At 37.0% G+C, this 9562-nt stretch overlaps 1 protein-coding gene across 4 annotated transcripts; it reads left to right on the top strand.

The window, feature by feature from the left end:
* Positions 1–2694: 2694 nt before the first annotated feature.
* On the top strand, positions 2695–7806 carry LOC116007561 (two-component response regulator ARR12-like). 4 transcript variants are annotated; one of them, XM_031248277.1, is made up of 8 exons: positions 2695–3346; positions 4097–4249; positions 4532–4927; positions 5349–5425; positions 5507–6244; positions 6362–6474; positions 6559–6698; positions 7423–7806. In XM_031248277.1, the coding sequence occupies exons 1-7, from the start codon at positions 3217–3219 to the stop codon at positions 6665–6667; spliced, it is 1716 nt and encodes a 571-aa protein (XP_031104137.1). In that variant the 5' UTR covers positions 2695–3216; the 3' UTR covers positions 6668–6698; positions 7423–7806. The 4 variants fall into 4 exon arrangements, with proteins under 4 accessions (XP_031104137.1, XP_031104135.1, XP_031104134.1 ...); XM_031248275.1 differs by having other exon boundaries at positions 2695–2909; positions 3202–3346; positions 5507–6474; XM_031248278.1 differs by adding an exon at positions 3514–3601 and having other exon boundaries at positions 3235–3346; positions 5507–6474.
* The last annotated feature ends 1756 nt before the right edge of the window (positions 7807–9562 follow it).

The raw sequence follows: 9562 nt of genomic DNA on the forward strand, positions 1-9562 counted from the left end.
GTTGAGGCAAGGTGATCTGATCTCACCTTATTTGTTTATCATAGTGGCGGAAGGTCTTAGTGCAATGATAAGAGACTATGAAAAGAGGGGTCAATTACATGATATTTCAGTGGCAAGAAATGCCTCCCCCCCTATTAGTCACTTATTTTTTTCTAGATGATAGCTTCATCTTCGTCAAGGCTCGCCCGGATGAAGCATATAATCTCAGACATCTCCTACAGCAGTACGAATTGGCCTCAGGGCAATGCATAAATCTGGAAAAATCTACATTAACATTTAGTGGAAACATTTCTAGAGATATGAGGGAATCAATGGGGAACATCCTAGGAACCTAGCTTGGAGGGAGTAATGGCAATTATATGGGTTTCCCAATGATGATAGGCAGGAATAAGAAAGAGATTCTAAGCTTCATTAAACAACGTATAGTCAATCGTATTCATGGTTGGAATCATAGATTTATTTCTCGAGCGGAAGGGAGATTCTTTTGAAAACAGTCATTCAAGCTCTCCCTACGTATGCTATGGGTGTGTTCTTAATGCCAAAGGGTCTTGTTAAAGACATAGAAATCATTATGAACTCTTATTGGTGGAAAGAGGGAGTGGGTGAAACTAGAGGTATAAATTAGAAATCATGGAATCAACTCTGTAGACCGAAGAAATGGGGTGGTCTTGGATTCAAAAATCTTCAAGATTTTAATTGGCTCTTCTTTGCAAACATGCATGGATTAGCTCAAAATCCTGAGCCCCTAGTAGCTAAAATATACAAAGCAAGGTATTATCCAAATTCATCTTTTCGAGAAGCAAGACTTTACTATAACCCATCTTTTATCTGGAGCAGTATGATGGCTACACAGGACATTATCCGAAAACATACAAGGTAGAGGATTGGGAATGGGGATTCAGTTCAGATTTGGGGGGATAATTGGTTGCCTAACAAGTCAAACTCAAAAGTGATATCCTACCCTTACCCTCTCATGGAAAACTCTAAAGTGGCAGGTTTGATTGTTCCCAACACACTTCATTGGGACGTAGACACCATTCGAAGCATATTTAATAACAGGGATGCTGATCTTATCATAAAAATGTCATTACCTAGACAACAAGTGCAAGATAAAACCATATGGGCCCCTGAAGAGAATGGAAACTTTTCGGTGAGGAGCTGCTATAGAGTATTAAGTGGCGAACAAAGGGAGGAGGAAATCCAAAAGTGGAGTAGCGTTTGGCAAAGTAATGTACCTCCAAAGATTAAAACTTTCGTTTGGCAAGCATGCACAATGTGTCTCCCTACCAAAGATAACCTGAGGAAGAAACATATTAATTGTATTGATACGTGCCTCTTGTGCAATAGAGAAAGAGAATCCATTTTTCATTTGTTTGTTGAGTGTGATTACTGATTATGCAAGTGCTTGCTGGAACTATCTCAGAATTCAAACACCACCTGAAACTTGGGACAGCTTCCATGATTGGATTAACAATGTGGCAGATTCTATAACAAGCAACCAATTGTGCATTATATACATAGTATGTTGGAACATATGGAGTTTGAGGAATAACATCTTATGGAGGAAACCCTTAGAGTCAGCAATTACCATGGTCACGAGAGCACAAAGATACTATGTAGATTGGAAGGAAGCTACAACACACATGCAAGATGTTCGAATGGATGGGGGAACAAAAGAACATTGGACTAAACCTCATCATGGCTTCCTAAAATTAAATGTTGATGCAGCAATTAATAAACAGGAAGTTTGCATGGGATTTGGATGTGTGCTTAGGAATAATCAAGACTCCTTTGTAGCTGCTAGAGGCTTCAAATGGAAAGGATCTTACACCTCAAGGCAGAGGCAATAGCAATCAGAGAATCTCTTAGTTGGCTTAAAACTTTTAACAAGGATAGAGTGATCATTGAGATCGATTCACTCCAAGTCATGGCCACTTTCCTACCAATTCTCTCTCTATTCTGGCACATAAATAAAGGGATCGAAGAGATTATGGCAGATCATGTTCACCAAGAAATGACCCGAAATTTGGTCTTGGTTTATTTGAGATTGTTCCTTTTAATCGTAATCAAAGATGTTTTCTTGTCTCTCGTTTCTTTTCTGAATAAATCGAAGAACCTAATGGATCCAACTCCTACATTTTAGAGAGTTTCACTAAGAAAGGCGGAAGCGGCAAATCGCTTCTACCGAGTTCCCCAACAGCAGCTTAGCTTAGTAGCTTAACTCTTTCTACTGGCGTGGCGCTGCTGGATGCTTCTGATCAATAGGAAGAGGAGGAATTTCCATATATTGAGATGGATGAAGGGCTTCCGGCAAAGCACCAGGGGGTAGCTCTCGCACCCGTTCCTGTACACATACACATGTCGGCGTAGGTAGCTGTGTCACGCTTGCAAACATGGGAAGCTCTTCCTTTCACCCACTGCTGCAAGATATTAAAAACTTATTGAGTGTGTTCACTCAGAGTAGTTTAGTCTTTGTCAAACGATCTGCGAATCAGGCCGCCCATCTGTTAGCTAGGCAGTCTGTTTTTATGTCAGATTGTTCAGAGTGGTTTTTGAACCCTCCATCTTTCATTTGTGATGTATTATGTATTGATTTGAATTAATACTATGTTTCTGATTCGCCAAAAAAAAAGTATTGCAATAAAGTGTAGCCAAGGAATCGGAGCAGCTGAGATTCCACACTTTAACAGAATCACAGGTGAGAGAGTGAGAGGCGTGCAAGAGCTCTACTACTAACCTAAGAGGGCTAGGGGTTCTCAGCCCCTTTTCCCTCTCGTTTTATTTTATTTTATTTTATTTCCAGTTTCATATCTTCCTTTGAGTGTACCGTCATAGATTCCATTCTTTACAAGTTTACAGTTTACACCACTGCCTATTTCTTCATTCTGCTTTTCAGATTCTGTTTAAAGGTCTCTCTGCTCTACCTTTGTCTCTCTCTGCATTTACTCTTTTGATTCCTTCTTCGCCAATCACCGCTTCTTGATTGCCGCCTCTCCCAATTATTTGTCTCTTTCCTTTTAACATTTCTATATCTCTCCTTTTATAGGATATATAAAAGGATGTAGCATTACCCTTTAGCCTTTCTTCTCTCTCTCTCATTTATGTATGTGTGTACCGAAAATTTATTGAAATAAACTCTCTTTTGAAGATTATACTTAACTGGGTTTCTTGAAATTAAGCCATAAAATACTGTCTATATAGATTACGGGGCCAAAAATGACTGTAGAGCAGAGGAATGATAAGCAAAATGATCAGTTTCCACTGGGGATGAGAGTGTTGGCTGTGGATGACAACCCAACTTGCCTCATGGTGTTGGAAAATCTGCTTCGGAAATGCCAGTACCATGGTCTGTGTTCTTTCTTCTGTCCCATTTGTTCTGCCAGCAATACACATAGATAGATGCTTGTGTCTGTATTGATATTAATTTGTAAAAAATGTTGAGTCAGACTTTGTGTCTGTGTGTGTGTGAGAGTGAATATCTGATTTGTTTTGTTTTTCTTTTTCTTATTTCAGATTTGAGTTGTTTTGTTTGGGTTTTCCGTTCTCTATAATGAGTTGAAGTATATTTATGCATGTAGGAGAGAAACTATACCTCCAATCAGTGAGTGCCTGTTTTGTTAAAACTATTTAATCACATTGTTGGTTTTATGATTCAGATTATTGATTCAATAGTTCGCTTTAAGTGTTTGAAAAAAATAATATAGATTATGGATTGCTCATTGGTAGCCAATAATCCATATGCTATTTGGAGTTAGCCATTGATTATTCACAATCTTCAATAATAAGCTTTACCCCTGTACCAAATGGGATGGGACCTATATTTTATTAGTTCTGGTATAAAGTTTGGATTTTGTTTTCATCTTGTGACTAGATATATTCACACATCATATGTGGTGACTGTTTGGTCAATGGAATGGCAGCAAAGGCACCACTTGTACTGCTAGTCTGCTTCGTAGGGTGTAAATGTAAAATGCTGTACTTTGAAATGTTTTCATGTAATAAGATGTTGAAGTTTTGGTCACAGTTGCAGTTCTGCTCGAATCAGCTTCTGTAATAGACACGGTATTGGTAATTAATTCTCTGTTCCTATTTGCAGTCACGACAACAAACCAGGCCATCCAGGCATTGCAATTATTACGAGAGAACAAAAATCAGTTTGATTTGGTCATTAGTGATGTTGATATGCCAGATATGGATGGTTTCAAGCTGCTAGAGCTTGTAGGGCTGGAGATGGATTTACCTGTCATAAGTGAGTGATAGAACCCTAACTCATGGTGACATTATTATGGAGCATTTTCGTAATTTATAGCGTTCATATTGACATACATTTTCATTAGATATGAACACTAACTTATGGTTATTCTTATTTTGTTTTGAAACATCTTTTATTTGAAAGAAGAGTTGAAATCAAAATATCTTATTTCCAATTTAATTGTCTATATTATTCAAACTTTAGAGCAAGAACACAATATGTTTCACTTTAGTATTTGATTTATCCTTGATTAATTGTTTTCAATTTCTGTGATTCTAGTGCTATCAGCATATAGTGATACCAACCTTGTGATGAAGGGTATCACCCACGGAGCTTGTGATTATTTGCTGAAGCCTGTCCGCATTGAAGAGCTAAAGAACATATGGCAACATGTATTAAGGAGAAAGAAGTTTGACTGCAAGGAGCAGAAAATTTCTAACAAACCTGATGGTGAGTCTGGTGAACTAGGCAGAGGGTTCAGAGGGATGGGAGAAACTGATCGGAATGGTAAGCTTACCAGGAAAAGGAAGGACCAGAGTGATGACGAAGATGAGGAGCTGGATGAAAACGGTGGGCGAAATGAGGACCCATCAGCTCAGAAAAAACCTCGTGTTGTTTGGTCAGTAGAATTGCACCAAAAATTTGTTGCTGCAGTTAATCACCTGGGAATTGATAGTAAGTTTTCATCTTTCATCAAAAAATTTGGCAGGTCTTTCAGAGGGGTCCTCTGTAATTTCACTTTATTAGTTAGCTTATCATTAACATGTTGCTCTTCACGACTTGATATTCTTTTATCCTTCTTTGACAACATCTGTTACTCAATTTGATGAAGAACATATGATAATTTTGAATGCATTGTTTCTGTACCATTATTTATTGAAATTTTCGTTCATCTTGGTATTGTAGTATAACTGACCCAGTATTTTTATCAAGTTCTGGGACTTGGATTTTGTCATCTTTACTTTCTATCATTCCAACCATGCTCTATTTTCTTATAATATTCATAATTTTTTTTGAAATTGAAAAGCTTTAGGAGCATAGAGAATGCAGTTTCATCTACATATTCTCATTATTTATGTTCTTATTTGCATTATAGAGGCTATGCCTAAAAGAATTTTAGAGTTGATGAATGTGGAGAAGCTGACCCGAGAAAATGTGGCAAGTCATCTCCAGGCAAATTCTGTGCCCTTGGAACTTTTTTGATGGACTGCTTTCACTTTTACTAGGCTTACTGTTGCTTTTATATGATTGCAGAAATACAGAATTTACCTCAAAAGACTTAATTCTGTTGCATCGCAGCATGCCAACATGGTTTCAGTTTTGGGAAGTGCAGATCCTAGCTACTTAAGAATGGGTTCTCTGAATAATATTGGAAATATCCCTTTTATAACTGGCTGTACTCAATTTTCAGATGCCCCGCTCAGATCCATCTCATCTGGTTCAGTGCTTACTAGACTGAACACTCCTTCTGGAATTGGGATGTGTGGGTTTGCCCCTTCTAGCATGATTCAGCTGGCTAATGCACCTAATTCTAGCAGTTCAATCACTAGCGAAATTAACTTTCGGCAGTCCATACAGCCTGGAAACCAAGATATGGATATTCTTGAAGGGATGCCAATGCCATTAGGAACTGATCAAGTGAACAATAATCTGGGAGTTACTCATCTTTATCCTTTTTCTAATGGTGTGCCAGAAAGAAAAATAGATGTTGATGGCAGAAGGAACTTGACTATTGGTGTTTCAGATAACTCTATAATTTTGAGGTCCCAAGGTCAATGTGTTCAAAGGAAAGATTTTCTTGACAATCAGTTCCCTGTTATAGCATCTCCCGTGAGTTCAGCAAGTTCTCCCTTTCTGAATACTACGAGATGTAATGACAATTGGCCAACAGCTAGTCAATCATCTCTTCTTGAAGCAAATTCTTTTGGTACCAGTGTCTACTCACACCACGCTATGCCCAGGGATTTGGGAAACAACGGATCTACTTTGGAGGTACCTATGTCTTCTAATTTACATAACCCTTTAAACTCAGCGTGTCCTCAAGTACCTGACACTAGAACAGAGATGCAATGCCTGACAACGATAATTGACAATGTTTCTGGAGTGAAGATGAATTTTAGCCCTCGACAAGATTGGCACGACTTTGAACCGGATTCAGCTCATGTTCCAAGCCTTGTATGCAGCTCCGCTCACACATTTCTTCCTCCAGATGGTGGCCAGAGGTTGGACTTCGAGAAACTCCATATATATAATAATGATGATCTTAGTTCTATGGTGTAAATGAACAGTGTTGGTTCTTTCTCCAGGCAGCAGCAGCATCATGAATTTGAAAACGCGGCTGTAGATGTGAAACAAGAATATTTAGAGGAGCAAAAGAAGCTGGCAGGGAATAATGCTTATGGCCAGATGGGATAGCTGGAGGATTTTGAGTTTTATGTTTGGAAAGGTATGGAAACTAGGGAATTTTCTGCTTTCTTTTCTTCACCTATTTATGTGTTGTGGCTCTGAAGTCTTCTTTGATAATAGATTATATATTTAGAATGTTCATGTAGAGAGGTCTCTTTTGGTTAGACCATGAGGTGTCTTGAGCAGGCCTCATCTCTGTTCACACCGGGCCAACCCAATTAAGGGGCAAAGTGCTGGTCAGATTGGTTTTTCCATAAGAGAGGGGTTCACAAGCTGGTTATGTAGAGAGGCCTTTGCTACTTCTTCATTCCTTATGCTGTTTATGGAACTTTTTACACGAAAAATAAATAAATAAAGAGGAGGAACTTATAACTGTCTTAAGAATACTGTTTGATTTCTTCCCCTCGCAAATGAAGTAGTAGTACCCAGTGGATGCCAACGCCAATGCCAAGTTCTTGAGCTATATATGCATGCCGGATTTCACTTCTTGATCTACTTATTTAAGTTATTTTTTTAACGTTATAACCCAAAGACATAATATGAAGTCACTACTAGAAAGGCATAGAAGTGATTACAAAAGTGATCACACAGATGAATTTTCTGGATGCACGCTGTTTTCTATTTTTGTTTCGTTTAGAAGGTAGCAAGTTGGTTCCATCTTCGTGATGGAAATCAGGTCTGTAAACACGCTGACGTTTATGTATTACTCCGATCCATATTATAGAAGCATCAGATAGTTTAAGTTCGATCTGTGATTGATGCAGGATAACATGAGATCCTAAGTTACGTTGGAGTTGAGGAAAGCTGATTGATGTGGGGGATATGATCGCGGGATTTTCACTCGAACAGCTGATGGAAGATCATGGGCAAGCTTCTTGAATGGGAATATGGAGGGCGAACCGGTTAATAAACAATACAAACGTTTGAACTATGAGCTGAATTCTGTAATATATTGAGTCAGTAAAGAATTGTTTAAGGCAATGATTTAGGAACACTGAGATGAGAAGTTTGCAGTACGTTCATATGTTAATCAGTTAATGCAACAACCAAATGCCTTGAGCAGTTGAGCTATTATGTTAAACACCTTGAGAACAAGATTGTCTTTTGATATGTGCCCTTTATTTATTTATTTTGCCCTTGCGAGCTAAGTTATGTCAACTTTTTGAAAATACTTTTTTTAATTTTTTTGTCACTGATCGAAGAGTCACAAGGCGAGTGACTACTCGGCCTTGTGATTGAAGGGTCACTACTCGGTTGTAACCTTTCGGGTACTGTTTTGAGTATTGTAGCAAATAAAGTTTTAAGAAAAAAGTTTTAAGAAAATAGTGTTTCGCTTGATTTGAACTAACCTCAAACCTTTCACTCTTATGCATGTTATACTATTTTCTGGAAATTATTATTTTCGTAGTAATATTTCCTAACATAGGCAAACCAGTACAATTTGAGCACTAAATAATGAAGTTTGCATATTGTATATGCTTGGGACCAATTGTGGATTTATAAATGTTGGGCAACTTGTGTAAATTTTTATTATTTTCGTAGTAATATTTTCTAACATAGGCAAACCAAATAAAATTTGAGCACTAAATGAAGTTTGCGCATTGTATATGCCTGGGACCAGTTGTGGATTTATAAATATTGGACCACTTGTGAATTTTTGTCTAAGAACACTTGTGATTACATTTTTAAAGTGTCCAATATTGTATGTCTGGGACCGATTGTGATACTGTCCACATATTGTTGGCAGAAGTCCATATTGTAAGAGTCAAATAAATCATCGAACTACACACAAAATTACAATTGGGTCATCCGCTTAAAAAAGTTGCAATAAGGTCCCTAAACAATTTAAAATTATTTAATTGAACTTAGAATTACCTGTTTACTTGGTATTTGTTGACGTGGCAGTTACCGTTTCTATGTCAGGTTGTGGGGAGTAGTTGGATACCCCTCCTCTTTTTCTTGGAGATTGTATTGCTAATGATTTAATGAATTAAGCTTTTATTCTTAAAAAAAAATTATTTTAATTATTTTAAATAAAATAATTAAAAAAATATCCCCCAAATCTCCCCTCCATGTCAGTAAATACCATGTAAAATGACTCAATTGTAATTTCATATGTAGTTCGACGGCCTATTTGGCCCTTATTCATAAAGTTGATCTACGAATTTAATAAGAGTCAATAAAATTAGGTCCTTAACAAAAACTAAAAAAATATTGGTGTAATTGGTTGTTGAAATGAATGGTTCATATTATTTTGATTTTAGTATTTTTCATACTTACCCTCTATTATATCAATTACTTTTCCTAAATACCCCTGCAAACTTTAATAACGGAATTTTCCGTTAACTATTTATTATTCTTAACTTACTTATTGATTTTCATAAGGAAGGTCTTAGGTTCGAACCCATCTCAATCAAACATGACATAATTATTAAACATATAATATTAATATGTTAGAGTGTATTAAAAAATGCAATATAAAATTTAACAGGAGCTTTGGTCACTTAATTAGAATCACGCATTGGGCATATTAATGAAACGATACACCTAATTTAGAGTATATATTCAACATAGATGAGAAGGTGCACTGCACTAAAGCACTAAAATTGCAGTGAAACACACCAGGGGACTAGATCAAATCAAGAATTAATTTCTGGCGGGAGTGACAACAAGAGGAATCATGGATCACGCCAATTAATAGGGTTTTTGTGTTGCAAAACCTATGCTTGGATACTATCTAGTGAGGGTGCTTCCCTCTAAAATTGCTATTGCACCAATTAATCCAACATTCATGCCACATGCCATAGTTATGTATCTTTGAAATATTTACTTTTATAAAAATTTGATAATCTTGCATTGATATATGTTAGGATACCGAATGATATTTTGATAAATTCTAAAACA

This window comes from Ipomoea triloba, chromosome 15 (genome assembly GCF_003576645.1).
Source record: "Ipomoea triloba cultivar NCNSP0323 chromosome 15, ASM357664v1".
Lineage (NCBI taxonomy): Eukaryota > Viridiplantae > Streptophyta > Magnoliopsida > Solanales > Convolvulaceae > Ipomoea > Ipomoea triloba.

What these genes read in the sequence shown, in the direction of transcription:
- LOC116007561 (XM_031248274.1), top strand. Translation starts at nt 3,217, where the DNA reads ATGACTGTAGAGCAGAGGAATGATAAGCAAAATGATCAGTTTCCACTG. An exon ending in GATGGATTTACCTGTCATAA is followed by an intron (nt 4,250 to 4,531) that starts GTGAGTGATAGA and finishes CTGTGATTCTAG; the next exon opens with TGCTATCAGCATATAGTGAT. An exon ending in TAATCACCTGGGAATTGATA is followed by an intron (nt 4,928 to 5,348) that starts GTAAGTTTTCAT and finishes TTTGCATTATAG; the next exon opens with AGGCTATGCCTAAAAGAATT.